This window comes from Agelaius phoeniceus, chromosome 8 (genome assembly GCF_051311805.1).
Source record: "Agelaius phoeniceus isolate bAgePho1 chromosome 8, bAgePho1.hap1, whole genome shotgun sequence".
In the NCBI taxonomy this organism is placed as follows: Eukaryota; Metazoa; Chordata; class Aves; order Passeriformes; family Icteridae; genus Agelaius; species Agelaius phoeniceus.
This window is the reverse complement of record NC_135272.1, coordinates 7,064,349-7,083,086: the sequence shown is the minus strand read 5'-3', so window position 1 is coordinate 7,083,086 and position 18,738 is coordinate 7,064,349. Positions and strand designations below refer to the sequence as shown.

General features: G+C 47.6%; 1 protein-coding gene and 1 long non-coding RNA gene across 2 annotated transcripts; one reads left to right on the top strand and one right to left on the bottom strand.

Annotated features, from left to right (window-relative positions):
• Positions 1–386: 386 nt before the first annotated feature.
• On the bottom strand, positions 387–11,427 carry LOC143694617 (uncharacterized). The gene is made up of 2 exons (XR_013183186.1): positions 11,311–11,427; positions 387–5,139 (listed from the first exon to the last, which is right to left on the bottom strand). It is a non-coding gene; the product is annotated as an uncharacterized LOC143694617 (long non-coding RNA).
• LOC143694616 (alpha-tectorin-like) lies at positions 11,356–18,497 on the top strand. The gene is made up of 3 exons (XM_077181874.1): positions 11,356–11,645; positions 17,036–17,603; positions 17,818–18,497. The coding sequence occupies exons 2-3, from the start codon at positions 17,168–17,170 to the stop codon at positions 18,288–18,290; spliced, it is 909 nt and encodes a 302-aa protein (XP_077037989.1). The 5' UTR covers positions 11,356–11,645; positions 17,036–17,167; the 3' UTR covers positions 18,291–18,497.
• Positions 18,498–18,738: the final 241 nt, after the last annotated feature.

The window sequence follows — 18,738 nt, the reverse complement described above, 5'->3', positions numbered from 1 at the left end:
GTGTCATTCCCTTTTGGGAGCACATATGAGGAATTTGGAAACCACCTCTACTAATGAGTATGTCCAAGGATTTCTCCAACAGAAAAGGGTGCCTGCAGAGATATGTCTTGTTTGCCTTTTCCTTTTCTGGGCTGACAATCATCTGCAGCACCAACAGTAGAACTAGGTGTTTCTCCTTCCAAGGAAATGTGCTTTCATATACTTTCTGAGCCCAACCTCCTAAATTTGGTGCCAAGCTCAAAATTTGGATCCATCCAAGGGTTGCTCCCATTTGAAATGTGCCAGGACAGAAAGGTCTTTACCTTGCCTGGGCAACCTCTCATCTGCCTGTGAAACTCTGGTTACCTGTGGCATCATGGGTCCACTGAGCCAGAAATAACTCACACTTGTGTGGGCAGGCCAGACTTGCCTGAGACACTTTAATCCTGGCAGCCCCATCCCCCTCTCCATTGTTGTGATGCTCTTCAGTGCCTGACTCCTGGGTACATGAGCATCCACAGGAGGGACTTTCACAACCAGCTTCTCCCCTAGCAGCGATGACTTGCCCCAGTCCAGCAGCCCTGATGCATTTCCATTGTGTTGCCAATTGCCCTTTTTCCATCGTTCCAGGCACCCCCACGGAGCATTTGCCACCATCCATGAGTCAGTGCTGAGGCAGAGTGTTGGCCACTTCTCTCATTCAGCCATATTCAAAGCCAGCTAGATGGCTTTAAGCTTTAAGCTCTGTAACCTGACTGGATCCACCTTGCCCTTCTGTGGCTTCCACAAGTTGTCGTGTAGGACTCCATACAGCAGCTTTCCATTTTTGATCCATCCCTACAATATGGCAGGAACCATCAGTAAAGAGAGAGTGAGACTTCATTTCCTGGTAGTCAGGGCGTCCTTAGCATGTGCCACCTTCATCTCTTCCCCTTCTGATGATAATATGAAATTTTTGACTCAGGGCTAGTTCGTAATGACTTCCAAGATGCTTTTCCCTTTGAACGTCCAGCCCAGCACTGGCAGTTGGGTGCCAGTGAAAGCTGTGCTTTGGTGCCAATCACTTCTGAAACAGATGGAACCTCCTCAAAAGCTGCCAGTAACTGCAGTGTGGTGTAGAGATATAGCTGGACTCAGATCCTTTGTATCCCAGACTCAAGAGCCATAGGGTGGTCCTCAAACTTTCCCAGGTACCTTCTGCCAGAGGCTCCAGGATGGACCACTCTCCCTGACTACAGTGTGGAGCCTGTTTTCCACACTTTGTTCTCTCCTGACTGGTCCAATGGCTACTGTAGGAACAATCTCCTCTAATTTGTTCAAAAGCTTGTTGCTGTGAAGGATCCCACTTGAAATCAACCTTCTTCCATGTCACATGATAGAGAGGGTTTACAATCTGACTGTAACATGGAATATGCATTCTCCAAAACACCACAGTGCCAGGAAAGCCTGTGTTTCCCTCCTGTTGGTCAGTGGGGACATGGCTGCTATTTTGTTAACCACATCCACTGGAATCTGACAATGTCCATCTTGCTATTTTACTTCTAGAAACTGAATTTCCTGGGCACGTCCCTTGACTTTACTCTGTATTATGGCAAAATCAGCCTTCAGGACGATCCGTCTCCCCTCGCACCCCCATTGAAAACCCACAGCCGCCACTCCACGTGGCCAGAACAAGCTGGCTGATACTTGCTGCCAAGTCCAGGTCGCAGCAGCCTGTGCAGCTGGGGCTGAGGGCGGGCAGGTGAGGCCGGCGCCCAGGGGGCGCCACTGTTGCCAGGCAGGTGGGCAGCCCTGCCAGGGGAGGGCTCAGAGCCGCAGTCCTGGCAGTGAAACCGCTGCCCCCTGCCCACCGGCGCTGCAATAGAAGTCCTGCACTGGCAGCGCCTGCGGGCACCAGCCAAGAGAGACCCCCGGGAGGGGGCCAAGCTCCAGTATGGCTGCCAGCACCAGGAGCGGGACTGTCCTAGGTTGACTATATGATGCTTTTATCCCCAATCGTCTTGTTCTATTTATGCTGAATAATAAGTTTTTCACCTTTAAGACTTGTTCCAGAGTGAAGGGGGGAGAGAAGAAGCATGCAATTTGTTTTCAGACACTGCACTCACTCCTCCACATTCCTGCTCCTGGACTGTGTTGTCTGTGGATGAACAGACAGTGGGACAGAGCTCCCCTTTGCTTTTAGTTAGTTTTACCTTGCTGAGGCAAAGAAGTTCCCTGGACTGTGATTTTTTTTCCCCCCTTTTCTTTGGACCTCTTGAAACCTGCTCTGGACTGAACATCCAGAAGAGCACCGGCAGCTGCACCTGTGGCCCACTGGGCTGGGACTGGGCCGCGGCATTTCCAGCACCAGAGGGGCTGATAAGAGACTGAGTGACCTGAACTGCAGCCCGGGGAGGGGACTTTTCTGAGTTTGTCATCTCTTTTGGAGCAGCAAGAGGTTTTATTGTTTAATGTTGTTTAGGTTTTATTGTTTCAAAAACAGTTTTTTCCACTTTTCTATAAAAACGTATTTTCTCCCAAACCAGTTGAGGGAGGGGCCAAATGAATCTGCTTTTCTAGAGGAACGCCTTTGGGGGTTCTATCCCAAATTTGCCCTGAACCAGGACAAATACATTTAGTGGCGCCCAGCACGTGGCCTGAGAAAGTGAAAAAAACCTTTATTAATTGTATGTTAGTTGTGCTTGCTCTGTAGTGGGTAAAAGCAGTCAGTAGCCACGTTGCTTGAATTTGTAACGTTTCTTGGGGTGGAGGCCTTCATTCGTTCTAGTCTCTAGACTTTTTTGAGGTTTCAATACCTTTCTGGTCACTAAGATTATTGTCCCTAATACCTAGTTTTTACAGTAGAGAAGCAAAAATTAGAATAGCTATTGTGCTGGGCTTGGTGATAATGATTTATAGCATGTTTACAAAGATACTGAAGTCTGCTTATGATATGTATGGTTTATGGTTTCTTCGTCCTACCCTGTGTCCCAGTTCCAGTAATATGTTTCGGGAATTTATTAGTAATTGCATCTGATTTGTTAGAGGAGGAGCAGGGAATGAGGCTTTCCAGCCTTTCCTTTCCTTGTTCTCCTTTGAATCTGTTATGTCACCTTTTGAGAATGTTCATTTTCCCCTGAATGTTAAAAGAGACCATTTTTCTGGTATTTAATCTAGTAAGCTTCCTCTATATGGTCTTCAGCTTCTCTAGGATGAGGGCTGAGATGTCCAGAAGAGCTGATGAGACCCCTGACCCAGAAGTAGACCCAGGCGTGGAAAATCCTGAGTAGTGTGGAGAATGGGAAAATATGGGCCAAACCCTGAAGGAATTTTCTGACCCTGTAGACTGAGATTTTCCATGTGAACAAATTCAGAACCCAGCTGAGGCAGGAAAATACCTGAAAGAGAAGTGCCATGATGACTCTAAAGAGAAAAAGCTCATTGCAATAAGCTGGACCCTGGCCTATGCTTATTGCACACTGCTAGATACTGTAGGGCAGCAGATAGAGGCAGGGGGGCAAAGAGATAAATCAGCAGCTATCCCAGTCAGGCTACAGCCAACACCCCAGCTACTCAGGTTGTAGCTAAACCAGACAGAGAACCTAAGCCACTGGCAATCGCTGCAGGAAAGAAGCACACAAGCAAAACCAATCGGCCAGCAACCGACAATAATGATCCGGTGGAAGGACCCTCAACACCAATTACTGATACAAAAGCCAAAGTTAAAGCAACTGACACAACATCAGAAGCCACTATTGAGTTCTATTCCCTAAAGGACCTTCGTGCCTAAGAAAGGATTACACTTGAAGACCTGATGAACCCATAATTAGTTGGTTAGTCCATCTTTGGATGCTGCAGGCGAGGCTACAGTTTTGGACTGCACTGAAGCAAGGCATTTGGGACCCCTGTCACATGATCCCGTCATCGACCAAGGAATGATGAAGGGGGCAAACCCTCACAGCCTCTTGGCACGGGTCCTGGAAAGTGTAGCACAAAGATACCTGTGTGCAGACGATCTCTATGTGCAGCAAACTCAGTAGAAGACCATAGAACAAGGGATCCAACACTTGAGAGAAATGGCAGTGGCAGAGATTGTCTTCTCAGATGATGTGAACACTGTAAATCCAGACTTGGTACCATGTACATCTGTGATGTGGCAAAAATTTGTACGACTTGGGCCACACGAATATGCTTCTGCTTTAGCAATAATGAAGCGGCATGACAGTGAATGTGCTTAATATGGCAAAGAAGCTCCAAGCATATACAGATACTTTACATGGCCCAACACATGCCAGAATTGCAGCAGTGGAAACACGTCTGCAAAAATTAAAAGACAAGATGGACGAGAATCACGAGAGACTCAGGGAAAAGATTAAAAAGAGCTTTCTCCAAATCTCAGCAATACAAATCAAAAGTTCTGGTATCCAATGCAAAAATTCCCCAGATAGGGAGAGAAGGTACACCCCAAGAGCTGAGCTGTGGTTCTTCCTGCGTGATTGCGGAGAAAATGTGAGGAGATGGGATGGAAAATCTACTGCTGCTCTGGCACAACGGGTGCGTGAACTCAAGGAAGGCAAGACTCAGAGAGGAAGTTCCAAAAGAGAAGCAGCTCTAGCTCTATCTTGGTTTGGAAAGACAGGAGTCTGCTAAGGAAGGCAGGAGTCTCCCCTGAAATGGAGAATGTAAACCCTCCCCACCCCTCTGAATTGCTATAAATTTTAAATTAAGGGGCTCTCAGGCAAAAAATATGGGAGCAGGAAATAACAGTTCTTTAATAGGGAAGAAAAATAAAAGGATAAAATAAACAATGCAGTACACCAGAACAACACTGACAGAGTCAGAACTCAACCTGACACCCTGTTCGTCAGGGTGCTGGTAGCAGTCCAATTGGAAATGTGGCTGCAGTCCTCCTGAAGTGCCAGGTGTGGTTCTGTTGGAGCAGGGGGTCCTGTAGAAAAGGGTGTATTCTTCCTCCGAAGATCCAGCGGAAGAAGAGGCAGCTGCTGTTCCTCAGGGAAATCCAGTAGAGAAGCTGTGCAGCTATTCCAGGAGCTCCAGATTATATCCGGGTAACAATGCTTGGCTCCTCCCACTGGGCAGAGCATCTCCCAATGGGATGCTATAGTTCTTATCAGTCATGCAGTGACATTCAATAGCCTGTTATCAGCAGATGTCCCCTCCCTAGGGAGGAGTGATTGTGATCACTCAGAGAGAGAGATAAGGCAAACTGCCCACTTGACAAAAGACAACTGCCATACAGATGGTAATACAATACATCTTGCCTTGCAATCTGGAACAAGCTCCAGTAGCCCATAACCAAGCTGCCACATATGATGATGATGACAATATTTTCAATCCCCTTGAAGGAACCTTGAAGACATATGGCCAGGGAAAGAAGGATAACCAGGCTTAGAGAGGCCCTGCCTCTGGCCAGGTAGAGGCTTGTGAAAACCGCATTTTTTGGACTGTGTAGATTCATTAGCCTGGCACATCTGAACCATAAGAATATAAAGCTTTAGTCAACACTGGTGCGCAGTGCACATTAATCCCATCAAGACATGTGGAGGCAGAATCTGTTTCTATTGCTGGTGTGAAAGGGAGATCGCAGGATTTCACTTTGGTGGAAGCTAAAGTGAGCCTGACTAGAAATGAGTGGAAGAAACATCCTATTGTGACCGGCCCAGAGGCCCCATGCATTTTGGGCATAAATTACCTCCAAAGTGGGTATTTCAAAGACCCAAAGGGACTCAGATGGGCATTTCGAATAGCTGCTGTAAAGACAGAGAGGGTCAAGAAATTGAACACCTTGCCTGGACTATCAAAAAACCCATCTTCAGTAGGACTCCTGAAGGTGGAAGAGCAACAAATGTTGATTAACACCTTGACAGTGCACCGCTGACAACACCAAACAAATCAAAATGCCGTGACCCCCATTCACAAAATGATATGTGAGCTAGAGAGCCAAGGGGTGGTCAGCAAGATCCACTCACCCTTCAACAGCCCCATTTGGCCTGTGTGTAAATCTGAAGGAGAATGGAGATTGACTGTGGACTACTGTGCATTAAATGAAGTGACTCCACCACTGAGCACTGCTGGAACTCCAGTATGAGCTTGAGTACAAGGCAGCAAAGTGATACGCCACTATCAATATTGCCAATGCACTTTTCTCCATTCCTCTGGCAGCAGAATGCAGAGCTCAGTTTGCCTTCACCTGGAGAAGTGTGCAGTACACCTGGAACTGACTGCCCCAGGGGTGGAAGCACAGTCCTACCATCTGCCATGGACTGATCCAGACTGCACTGGAAAAGGGTGAGGCTCCAAAACATCTGCAATATATGATGACATCATTGTGTGGGGGAAGATGGCAGCAGAAGTGTTTGAGAAAGGAGAGAAAATCATCCAGATTGTCCTGAAAGCCAGCTTCGCCATCAGGAAGAGCAAAGACAAGGGACCTGCTCAAGAGATCCAGTTTCTGGGAGTGAAGTGGCAAAATAGGCAGCGTCAGATTCCCACTGAGGTCATCAACAAGATCACAGCTATGTCTCCACCATACAGCAAGGAAACACAAGCTTTCCCAGGCGCCATAGGTTTTTGGAGAATGCATATTCCTGAGTACAGCCAGATTGTAAGCCCTCTTTACCTGGTCAGCCATAAGAAGAACACTTTCCACTAGGGCCCTGAACAGCAACAAGCCTTTGCCCAAATTAAGCAAGAGATCGCTCATGCAGTAGCCCTTAGCCTGATCAGGACAGGACTAGAGGTGAAGAACATGCTCTACTCTGCAGCTCGGAACCATGGGTTGTCCTGGAGCCTTTGGCAAAAGGTGCCTGGAGATACTCAAGGCTGACCACTAAGATTTTGGAGTCGAAGCTACAGAGGGTCCGAAGGCAACTATACTCCAACAGAGAAAGAAATTTCAGCAGCCTATGAAGGAGTCCAAGCCGCCTCAGAGTAGGCACTGAAGCACAACTCCTCCTGGCACCCCGACTACCAGTACTGGGGTGGATGTTCAAAGCAAAGGTTCCCTCTACCCACCATGCCACCAGTGCTACATGGAGCAAATAGATTGCTCTCATCACACAGTACGCCCATATTGGAAAACTGAAGAGCCCTAGGATTCTGGGAATAATTACAAACCATCCAGAAAGGTGAAAACTTTAATCTTCCTGATAAAGAGGAATAAAAAGTGACATGTGCTGAAGAAGCACCACCATATAACCAACTGCCAGCAGAAGAAACATGATACACTCTTTTTACTGGTGGTTCTTGCCGCATTGTAAGAATGAAAGGAAAGTAGAAAGCAGCCGTATGGAGCCCCACATGACAGGTCACAGAGGCCACTGAAGGAGAAGGTGTATCAAGTCAACTTGCAGAACTCAAAGTTGTTCAACTGGCCCTGGACGTTGCTGAAAGAGAGAAGTGGCCAAAGCTCTACCTCTACACTGATTCATGTATGGTAGCCAATGCTCTGTGGACATAGCTGGAGAGGTGGAAAAAAGCTAATTGGCAGCATAGAGAAAAATCAGTTTGGGCTGCTGATGAGTGGAAAGAAATTGCTACCAGGGTAGGGAGGCTACCTGTGAAAATCCACCACGTAGATGCCCATGTCCCCAAAAGTAAAGCCAATGAAGAACACCAAAACAATGAGCAGGTAGACCAGGTTGTGAAGATAAGGGTGTCAAAGATAGACCTAGATTGGGAACTCAAGGGAGAGTTATCCCTAACTCGATGGGCCCATGATGCCTCAGGCCATCAGGGTAGAAATGCCACCTATAAGTGGGCAAGAGACTGAGGGGTGGATTTAACCATGAACAGTATTTCAGTTATCCATGACTGTGAGACGTGTGCTGCCATCAAGCAGGCCAAGCAAGTGAAGCCCCTGTGGTACGGTGGGCGATGGTCCAAGTACAAGTATGGGGAGGCCTGGCAGATTGACTACATCCCAGTGCCCCAGACACGCCAAGGCAAGCACTACGTGCCCACAATGGTGGAAGCCACCACTGGATGGTTGGAAACCTACCCTGTGTCTCATAGCACTTCCCGGAACACCATCCTGGGCCTGGAAAAGCAGGTCCTGTGGAGACATGGTATCCCTGAGAGGACTGAGTCAGACAATGGGACTCATTTCAAGAACAGCCTTATCAATTCCTGGGTTAGGGAACATGGCATTGAGTCGGTGTACCATATCCCCTACCATGCACCAGCTGCAGGCAAAGTGGAGAGGTACAATGGACTACTAAAAACCCAGTTGAAAGCCTTGGGTGGGGGATCTTTCAAAAATTGGGAGCAGCATTTAGCAAAGGCCACTTGGTTACTTAACAGCTGAGGTTCCACCAAGCCAGCAGATCCTGCCTAGTCTGAGTCCCTGAATGTAATAGATGGAGATCAAGTCCCAGCGGTATGTGTCAGAGGTTTGTTAGGGAAGACCCTGTGGATCAATTCTGCCTCGAGTACAGACAAACCCAGTCGTGGGGTTGTCTTTGCTCAGAGACCAGGTTGCACATGGTGGATAATGCAAAGCAGTGGAACAACACGATATGTACCTCAGGGAGATTTGATTGTGGGGTGAGAATGATATGCAAATATCACTGTTAGTTGGATGTTACTGCCATTGTCTGTACATTAAACCATTCATGAGATAGAAGGAAATGTGTGTCGAAGGTCTGAGCAAGTGAAAGATGGAGTTTTGAGTGAGTAGAATGAAAGTGGGGAATTCTGCAGTGCTATAGTATGGGGCCTGGTTTCAGTGGTCCGGTGTGGGGATGTGACGGGGGCATGATGGGTATTGCTTGTAATTTTTTGGGGGAAACAGATGGAAGTTTTTACTTGAATAAAATGCATGATGTTTGGTAGTATATTGACAATATGGGGATAAGGAGTGGAATGTCCTAGGGTGATGTTATGATGCTTGTATCCCCAGTCGTCTATTCTGTTTATGCTGGATATCATGTTCTGTGCCTTCAAGACTGGCTCTGAAGAGCGAAGTTTTGTTTTGTTATCAGCCTGCTCACTCCCTCACACTTGGCGGGCACAGAGATGGAGCAGTATATAGGGCTGCTTTTGTGGGTTTTTTTGCACTTGCTTTCGCTTTGCTCTTGCTCCTGCTTTGCTCTTGCTTTTGCTTCTGCTTGTTAGTTAGTTTAGCTAGGCAGTCCAAATTTTCCCTGGACTGTTTTTCTTTCCCTTTTCTTGGAACCACTTGAACCTGCTGTGGACTGCAACCTGGGAAACACCGAGAGTTTGCACCTTGTGGCCTGCAGCAGCTACCCCAGCACCAGAGGGACTGATAACAGAGCAACCACCACCAAGAGAGACTTTCTGAATTTGTCATCTTTTTCAGAGTAGTGAAGGAGTGTTGCCATCCAGTATTGTTTATTTTGTGTGCTGGGGGGGGGGGCTTTGCCTGTTAATAAACAGGTTCTTTCCACTTCTCTCTGAGGAATCCTTCCCGAACAAGTTGGAGGGCAGGAGCCGTGTGGGTTTGCTTTCTGGAGGGGCCCCCTTTGGAGGTTTTCTCCCAAATTTGCCCTAAACTGGGACAGTACCTTAATGTTGGGCACTGTTTTATGTAATCTTCTAGTAGTTCTTTTGTTTTATACTGTGTAGTAAGTAACTCTGTTCAAGACCTTTTGTCTAGTATCTCCTGTCTATTCAATAAATAACTAATTTCATAATAGACCTGATCTGTCACTCTTACAACTTGCGAGCCAGAGTGGTTTAGGTGCAGGCCACCTAATTCAAGCTGTACCCAAAATCTTAGCCTAAGACAGGGCTTGTCTGAAGCTCCCACTCTATCCATAACACCCAATTACTTGTAGGTGACCCCAGGAGTCAGTGCTGGGTCCAGTCCTGTTCAACATCTTTACTGGTGATCTGGATGAGGGGATCAAGTGGAAGTCAAACTAAGTTCACAAATGACACCAACTTGTGTGGGAGTGTGGATCTGCTGGAGAGCAGAAAGGCTCTGCAGAGGGATCAGGACAGGCTGGATCAAGAAGGCTGAACCAGTCTTCTCCCTCATTGGGGCACCTATTGGGTAGGAATCATGTCCCAAGTGCCTCCACCTGAGGGACTGGAAAGGGCTGGAGCAGTTCTTGAGAGACTCACATGCCCCAACCCATCTCCCCCAGGAGCTTTTTCATCAGGTTTTCTCTTGCTGTCTCTTCCTGAAGCGTGAGTGATGGAACAGCCTGGGGGGGCACCTGGGGTCAGCCAAGGTCGCCTACCCCAAACCTCCCCCACTTTTAGAATCCCAGGCTGGTTTGGGTTGGAAGGGACTTCAAAGGTCATCTTGATCCACCCCCTGCCATGGGCAGGGACATCTCCCACTATCCCAGGTTGCTCCAAGCCCTGTCCAACCTGGCCTTGGACACTTCCAGGGATGGAGCAGCTGCAGCTTCTCTGGACAACCGGTGCCAGGTTCTCACCACCCTCACAAGGAGGAATTTTCTTCCCAAAATCCCATCTAGCCCTGTCCTCTGGCAGGTGAAAACCCTCACCCTCCATCCTGTCCCCTGACAAAGGCCCTCCCTAGCTCTCCTGGAGGCCCCTTTCTATATTTTATCTCTCTATAAGATTTATACCTACACACGTATCAGCCCAAAAAGTGACTCAGGCAGTCCATGACTAGTTGTGGCCACCTGGGGTAGCCCCTTTTGGGGGGTGTGGGGGAGTGCCGAGATCTATGGGTTATTTTAGAGAGCCACATGAGGTTGTAGAGGGAGATTTGGGAGGGTTCTGAGGGTTTATAGGGTGTTCACGGGGGAGAGCTATGGAGCATTTTGAGGGGATCCTGAGGGTATTTGGGATCTGCTGGAGAGTCTGTAGGGGATGGAGGGATTTATCTCCACCTGTCAGGGAAGTTCACCACACAGACTCTGTTCCTGATTTCTATGAAATCTTGATGCGCACAACACACAGGAATGTTTTTCCTGCAACTTCCCTGGCCCCAAGAGGGACCACGGGAGTAGCATGAAAAAGTGGGGAGGCTTGTCCATCCCCTACATCGGCCATTGCAGTTTTGATTCAAATTTTAATTAAAGGCTGAATGGTTGCTGATACTGCGATAGAGTCAGGGTCTTTCTCTACATTGTTGTCATCACTCCAGTTCCCAGGAGACACTCGAGGGGCGCTTGGAGGCCAGCTGGGGGGTGCTTGCGGGATCATTAAAGGGTCTGGAGGGGCGCTTAGGGGAGGCAGTTGGAGAGCACTTGGGGGTCCGAGAGGACACACAGGGGGCATTTTGGGGGCAAGTAGGGGACGGGGGGCGGGCGGCCATTGGGACCATGAGGGGTACTTGAGGGTCAGGAGAGAGAAACTGGGGGTACTTACGGGGCCCAGGAGCGCACTTACGGTTCAGGGAAGCACTTGGGGAGCAGCCGGGACGGTACTTAGGGGACAGTCCTGGCTCTGGCGGGACTCTTCAGGGGCCGTGGGGCATGACGGGAACCGCAGTTCCGGCTCTATCGGCGGCCTACAGGGCCCCGCGGTCTTTCGGGAGTTGTAGTCCAGGAAGTGAGTAAACTGGCGCCAAACCAGCGGCCAATGGGGGGTGGGGGGCACGAGGGATTTTTGGGGGCTCAGGGTGAGCTTCGGATGCCCCCTTGACCCCCCACAGCGCCCCCAGGGGCGGAAGGACAACAGAAGCCCCCGGCGCCACATCAGCCATGTGAAGGTGAAGAAGACAGGTGAGCCCCACTCCTAAGGGTTTGGGGGTTCCCCGCCCTGATGCTCCCAATAAACCCCCAGGCGCCCCTATAGACTTCCTAGTCCCCACAGACCCTCCAACGCTGTCCTGGGCCCCCCAAAACATCCCACAGACCTCTGGACTGTTAACGACACTCCAAAGCCCAAGGGTCCCCCAAAACCCCTACCTGGACCCCCAATATCTTTCACAGATTTTCCTCAGCACTCCTAGAGTCTCCCCCAAAAATCCCACAGACCTCTTCTAGATGCCCTATAGACACCCAGTGCCCTCCCAACTACTCCTGATTTCCAGCACTCCCCATACAACCCCCCAAATCCCTTCCTCAGCCTCATCAGAGCCCCTCCAGACACTCCAAAGACCCTCCCGGACCCCCTAGAGACACCCAGCGCCCCACCAACAGCTGCTTTTGAGCCCCCAGAAGCCCCCTAAAGCTCCTGGGGACATTTGGGGGGAGAGGGGATTGGGGACAATCCCAAAGGTGAGGGCGGTAAGGGAGGGAGTTTTGAGGGTCTCCCCACCTCCCGGGTGCAATTTTGGGGTGCCATTGCTTTATTGGCCCCACCATGCGTTGGGGTTGCCCAGGTGGGCATTCCAAGAGGATCTTGATGGCCCTGGGGAAGGGAAGGGAGAGCAAATGGGGAATTAGGGGGACCTGGGGAAGGCGCAGGGGCATACCCCTGAAATTTGGGGGTGGGGATGTCTTGCCAAAGGCTTCCCCTTATGGCCTGGCGGTGGCATCGCAGCATCCAGAGGAGGAGGTCCCTGAGAGGGCCTGGGGGGGCTGCATGTCACGAGGGGTGGCAGTCCCACAAGTGCTTCCCCAGCCCCACAAGGGACTTCCTGAGCCAGAAGTGTCTCCCCAGCCCACAAGTGCCCCTTCAGCCCCTCAAGTGACCCTGACCCACAACTGCCCCCCTGCCCCACAAGTGACCGCCCCTGGCCCACAAATGACCACCTTAGCCCACAAGAGTGCGTCTAGCCCCACCAGTGACACACTGAAGGATTTCTCCTTTAATCTGATGTGTGTGACGAAACTGCCACAGGGTTATGGTCCTGTAGGGACCACTAACGGGTCTCTGGTGGTCATATTCACGGAATGCTTCCATATTACACGTGACCTTTCCTTGAAGGTTTTCCTTGAGTGTGCACTGTTACTTCTTGTTACATAACTTGACAAAAACCCCACTATATTCCTCATTACCTATTTGTCCACCGGCTCCAGCTGTGCTTGTGATCCTCTGTGCATGCCTTTAAATCCTTTCAGCTTTTCTGACAGTTGTCTTTAAGCTCCATCCAGCACCTTCAGGGCAACTGAAAATTTCTCTTCTCCGTGTCATTTATCAGGACCCCCAAAACCCTTCCAGGGACCCCCATCTTCCTGGAGAGACCTTGTGGTTTGGGAGGTTTAGAGGGCTGAGGGGATCCCTGGGTAGTTTTGGGGGATCCCCATGTAGTTTTGGGGGTCCCTGGATGGCTTTGGGGGTGGGGTCTCTGTCTCTGGACAGTTTTGAGGATCTCTGTGGGGTTCAGGGTTTCCCTGTTTTTATGTCTTCATTTTAAGGCAAAAGCCCTTTAATTCCCTGTTTGCCATCATCTCTCATGGCTCCAGCTGGTTTTCTTCAGCTTTTTCAGTCATTTGGGCCAGAATTTCCTGCTGGGACTTGGATCATTAATTTTGGATAAAAAACATCTGGACTTGGTTTGTCCTTTCCCCAGGGTCACAGTGTCAGGAAAATTAACCCACAAACACCAGAGGTTTATTTCCAAAAAGGAGACAGAGTCCTGTAACTTTATTCAGATATAGAGAGAGGTCATGGGCATTTCCCCTGGGGCCTACCAAATTTTTGGAGGACGAAGCCTTCTTTTTATCCTGATTACCCTGCTGCATTTCCCTCTCTCTTTCCCCATTGTCTAGGGTGCTTGAGAGGCACAGTCTTCCTGAATCACCTAATAAAGACCCCCTTCCAATGTATACCCCTCCTTTTTCTTTTCCTTATGTCAATCAATGAAATTCCTATGGAATGTATGTTAAAGATGCCCATTGTTTCTTTTATCTCTTAGTATCCATTTCTGTTCATCAGAAGACCTACAGTTTGTTTGTAAAGACAAATCCTTCATTCTTTTCAATGGAGGCAGAGAGCGCCATGGGAACAGCAATTCTTTTGATTTCCACTCTGTCACCGTCCTATCAGTGACAGGATCCAGCTGCCAGTTCCCAAATTCTCTGGAACTGTGGAACATGCCCCCCTGGCCCCTCCTCCCCACTTTGCATCCTGAAATTTTGCTGAATCTGCCCAAATGTGCATGGTTTGGCTGTGGCTGAGCCCCATTTGGGGATAAAAAGGGCAATCTGGGGACAAGTGCTTTGTCTATGTTTGCAGAGTCCCTGGAATTCTGGAGTTGACAGGCTGGTGAGTGGAGAGGCTTCATTCGCTGTTTTTAATTTATTTTCCTTATTCTTTGGGTATGGACAGAAATTGAGGAGGGGTTTTTTGCCCAAATTTCAGATTTTTTACCCTTTCTCCTCCCCAGTTTTATGGCTTTTGCCCCCTTATCCCCATAAGTTTCATAATTTTATTCCTTTTTCTTCACAAATGTTGGATTGAAACACTTTTTGTGCCCAGATTTTTTATTTTTTGCCCATTTCCCTCCAAATCTCAGGGGTTTTCCCTTTTTGTGCACTTTTCCCCCAAATTTCAGATTTTTTGCCCTCTTCATGCCCAGAATTTGGAATTTTTTCCCCCTTTTTAGGCTGAATTTGGGATTTGGGGGAACTTGAGTGGGATAAGGTGGAGGGCAGGTTGTCCTGGATTTTGAACACCGTTTTGACCCAAACTGGGGGAATTTGGGGCAAAATTCATTCTTTCCATGAAGTTTTAGTGTGAATTTGGTGGAAATGTAGTATTGAGGTGTCATCAAGGTAAGGGATTGGTGGGTGAGGGCTGCACCAGCATTTTAACTTGAATTTGACACAAATCTAGGTGATTTTGGTTAAAATTTATCTTTTTTGAAATGTTTTGGGCAAATCTGATAGGAATGGGGAATTTGAAGTGGCCTTGGAGGGGGAGGGAGGATTGGCTCATTTGTTGAACTCCATTTTGACCCAAACTGCAGGAAATTTAGAGGGAAAAACAAGCATTTTGACCCAATTTTGTGGGATTTGAGGCAAAATTCATAGTGTTTGGAAGGTTTTTGGGTGGATTTGGTGGCAACAGGGGCCAAAATAAGCCCCAAGGGATTCCATGGGGGGAAAAAAAGGCATTTTGGGGGTAATTTGAGGGTTCTGGAGACATCTCTGGGCTCACAGGGATTTTTCCCATAAAATAGCAATTTTTAGTATTTTTGGGTGTTTTTCACAGGAGTAGCACAGGTTGGTCCTGGTGGCTCCTCCTTCCCTTCTGTGGTAAGCAACATCCCCATTTTGCACACAAAATTCCCAAATTTCTTGAATTTGGACTTATTTGCTTGAAATAAGAAAAGGAAATTCTGAATGCCTGGGGTGTTTTTTTTCCTGAAAATTCCCTTTTCCCCTCATTTTGTGTCTTCCCCAACAACCTTTCAGCCTCATATTTATTGGTTTTAACCAAAAAGTGTCCTTTTAAAATAATTTGTTTTAATCCAATAGTCTTTAGAATCTTCTTATTTTTCATTAAAACATCCCCTTTTTGCTCACTTTCTAAAGAAAAAATGAAAATGCACTTTATCCTCATTACTTGGGTTTACATTTTAGTTTTCGGGAGTTTTTTGGGGGTTTTTTTTGAGGTAAAATTCTAATTAGCTATTTTGGTGTTTTTCCAGGAACAAAACTCACCGTCGATACACTGACTGTATTTCTGGGGGAGAAAAAAAAGTCTATTTTTTGAATTTTTTTTTATGATAAAAGGCCTTTTATTTGTTCTATTTTAATAAAAACAATTCATTTTATGGGAAAATAACCCTCTTATACATTATTTTCTTTACTTTTTCTTTAATTTTTCATGCAAAACCTGTATCAACCCAACTTCTTATGTAGTTTTATAAGGAAAAACCTTTTTTCCTCTTTTCCCCCTAATTTATTTCTTATTTTTCTTCCTTTTTAAAAGACTACATAAACTATGTTTTAAATTGGGATTTTTAAGGAAAAATCCCTTTTATTCATTGTATTTTAATTTTTAAAATCCTAATTCCTTATTTCCCTGTTTATTTTTCTTCAAAACCACAGTTAAAAAAAAACAAAAACAAAAACCAACCCTGATTTATATTTTATTTAAGAAACACCCCTTTATTCCCATATTTTATTCCCAAATCTCATTATTCCTATTTTTCCTCCAAACGCCCAAATTCAATTTCTTTTAGAAAAAAAGCCAGAATTATCCTTTTTTACCTAACCCCCCAGTTGCCTATTTCCTAAATTTAAAAAGTCCTTATCACCTACTTTTATACATATTTATGTATGCAAGTTGAGTTTTAATCATTTGTATCAGATTTTAACAGGTTTTCCCCCAAGTAATTGGACCCTTCAATCAAAAGACCCCTAAATGTGGTTGCGTTGGCCACGCCCCTGGGTCTTTTGAATCTTGCCCATGTACTCTGCAGTTTCCATGTTTGTTTTTTGTTATTAAAACATTTATTTTCTGGGCAAGACCATCATTCCTGTCCCTTATTTTGCCAGTTCCCTCCGACCAAGCTGAACAAGGGGTCACAGTGAGCCCAAGACTGTGATGCTTCCGAGTGCCAAAACACTTCCTGTCCTGATGATGGCCATGGGAAGGTCATCAGTGTCCTTTGCAGGTGTCCACCACCTGTCACCTTTGAGGGGATAGCCTTCAATATCACTGGTACTTGCTCCTATGTCCTCACCCAGATCTGCACAGGTGACAATGTGACATCATTTATGGTCACAATCTAGAAGGAGTCACAGCAGAAGGGGAAAGTCTTCGGGATCCAAGCGTTGTCTGTGGAAGTCTATGGGAGTCCTTGTTTCACCTTGACCTTGAAACAAGGAAAGGGGACAGGTGTCATGGTATGGTGGCACTTTATGTTCCAAATCTCATGGGATCCCTCCCAAATTTGGTTTCCTTGATGGAAGGGACACTTCAGCCCAATCCATACTCCTCCCAACTTTTCTTTCTAAGCAAAATCTGTAAATGCATTAAAACCTTGGTTGGAAGTTGTTTTCCCTAATTTTTTCGTTCTGCCTCAATCAACCCCAAAACTCTGTTTCCTTGGTGAGGGGAGCCCTCACCCCATCTCCAAGACTAATCCATTCTCATCCAAACTTTTTTCTTCCAAGTGGGATCCACAAATCTGTCAGAATATTGTCTGGAAGGTGTTTCCCCCAAATGTTTGGTCCCACCTCCTCACTGGAGGACTCTTCCTTCTCTATCCCAGGTGGATTCCATCTCCCACCACCTCCCCACCATCCTGAGTGAGGGACAGGTGCAGGTCTACCCACATGGGACAGGTGTCCTGCTCCGCACTGACTTCGGCCTCGTTGTCCACTATGACCTCATCCAGCACGTGATGGTAACGGTCCCCCAGACCTACATGGGGCGCTTGTGTGGCCTCTGCGGCAACTACAATGGCCAAGGCAATGATGAGTTCCAGCTTTCCAGTGGCCAGCTGGCTCCAGATGCAACAGCCTTTGGATCTGCATGGAAAACAACAGATACACCTTGCAATGACACCTGTCCCAAGGATGAGTGTCCCACCTGCACAGAGGAGAAAGTGGCAGTCCTCCAAAAACCCAACTATTGTGGCCTACTCACGGCCTCTGAAGGTCCCTTTGGCTCCTGCCATCACATCATTGACCCCATCCCGTATTCCCAATCCTGCATCCATGACCTCTGTATGATGAGAGGGGACACACATGTCCTGTGCCAGAGTATCCAGAGCTATGTCACTGCATGCCAAGGTGCCGGTGTCACCGTGGGGGCTTGGAGGACATCATCCTTCTGCCGTGAGTTTGGGAGGGCACAGGGGCAAATATCCCCTCTTTGGAGTTGGAAAGATCTCTAGGTGATACTGGAGTTTGGGGGGGGCACAGGTGGGGAATGTTCCTTGTTTGGGTCTGGGTGACAGTGCTGACACACAGGACATGGGATGATGGTGATGGGATGAGCTTTAAGGTCCCTTCCAACCCAACTCAATACATGATTCCATGAAACTTCCAGCCCCCACCTGCCCAGCCAACAGCACCTACTCCCTTTGCACCAACACCTGTGCCAACATCTGCACCGGAAATACCACCACCTGTCCCCAAACCTGCACTGAGGGCTGCCAGTGTCACCAGTCTTTGAAGGACAGTGATACATTCCCTGCAAGTCCCTGCACTGCCGCCCCAAGGAGCACTGCCGGCCCCGTGGTGCCCAATCCCACTGTGTCCCAGCCCTGGTCGCCACATGGTGACCCACACTTCCAAACCTTCGACAGCCTTGACTTTGACTTCCAAGGAACCTGCACCTACACCATGGCTGAATCCCATGGGAATGACCCTGGGCTGGTGCCCTTCAGGGTCCAGGCCAAGAATGACATCCGTGGTGGGATCCAATCTGTGTCTTATGTTGTGGACATTGTCAGAGAGAAACAGGTAGTTTCCCAGGCATTGTCCTGGGGAAATTGTGAGAAGCTCAGAGAAAAGAATTAAAACAATTCTTATCTTGGTCTCTGCAGCTGGTGTTGGTGAACATGTGGAACGTCTTATATGTGATGTTATGGAAAGATGGTGTTGTTCCTAATTAACCTAATTAATCAATGGGGTGACAGTTGTTATTAAGAACCAATCAGGTTCTAGGTGAATGATATCAGTTATAAAAACGTGAAGTTTTGTAATAAAGTGAGCTTTTATGCCTGCTGAAAATGCATGGAGTTGTGTTGCCTTCATTCCTGTTTCTGTCTCAACAGTGACACTACGTCTCCTTGGTCAATGTTGACATCTATGGACAATGCATCTCCTTCTGTCAGAATGAAGACAGAAGAGTCTGGTGAGTTCGGTGGAATTGTGAGAATTTGGGCTTTTTCTCAACTTTTTGCTTCATCCAGCTCTTCCCTACCTCCTTCTTCATCCAGCAGTGCCAATGTTATTTTGGGATAAA

Excerpts from the sequence above, each read along its gene's own strand:
- LOC143694616 (XM_077181874.1), top strand. The coding sequence starts at position 17,168 with ATGGTAACGGTCCCCCAGACCTACATGGGGCGCTTGTGTGGCCTCTGC. Across the intron at positions 17,604-17,817 it reads GAGGACATCATCCTTCTGCC|CCCCCACCTGCCCAGCCAAC; the intron begins GTGAGTTTGGGA and ends TGAAACTTCCAG.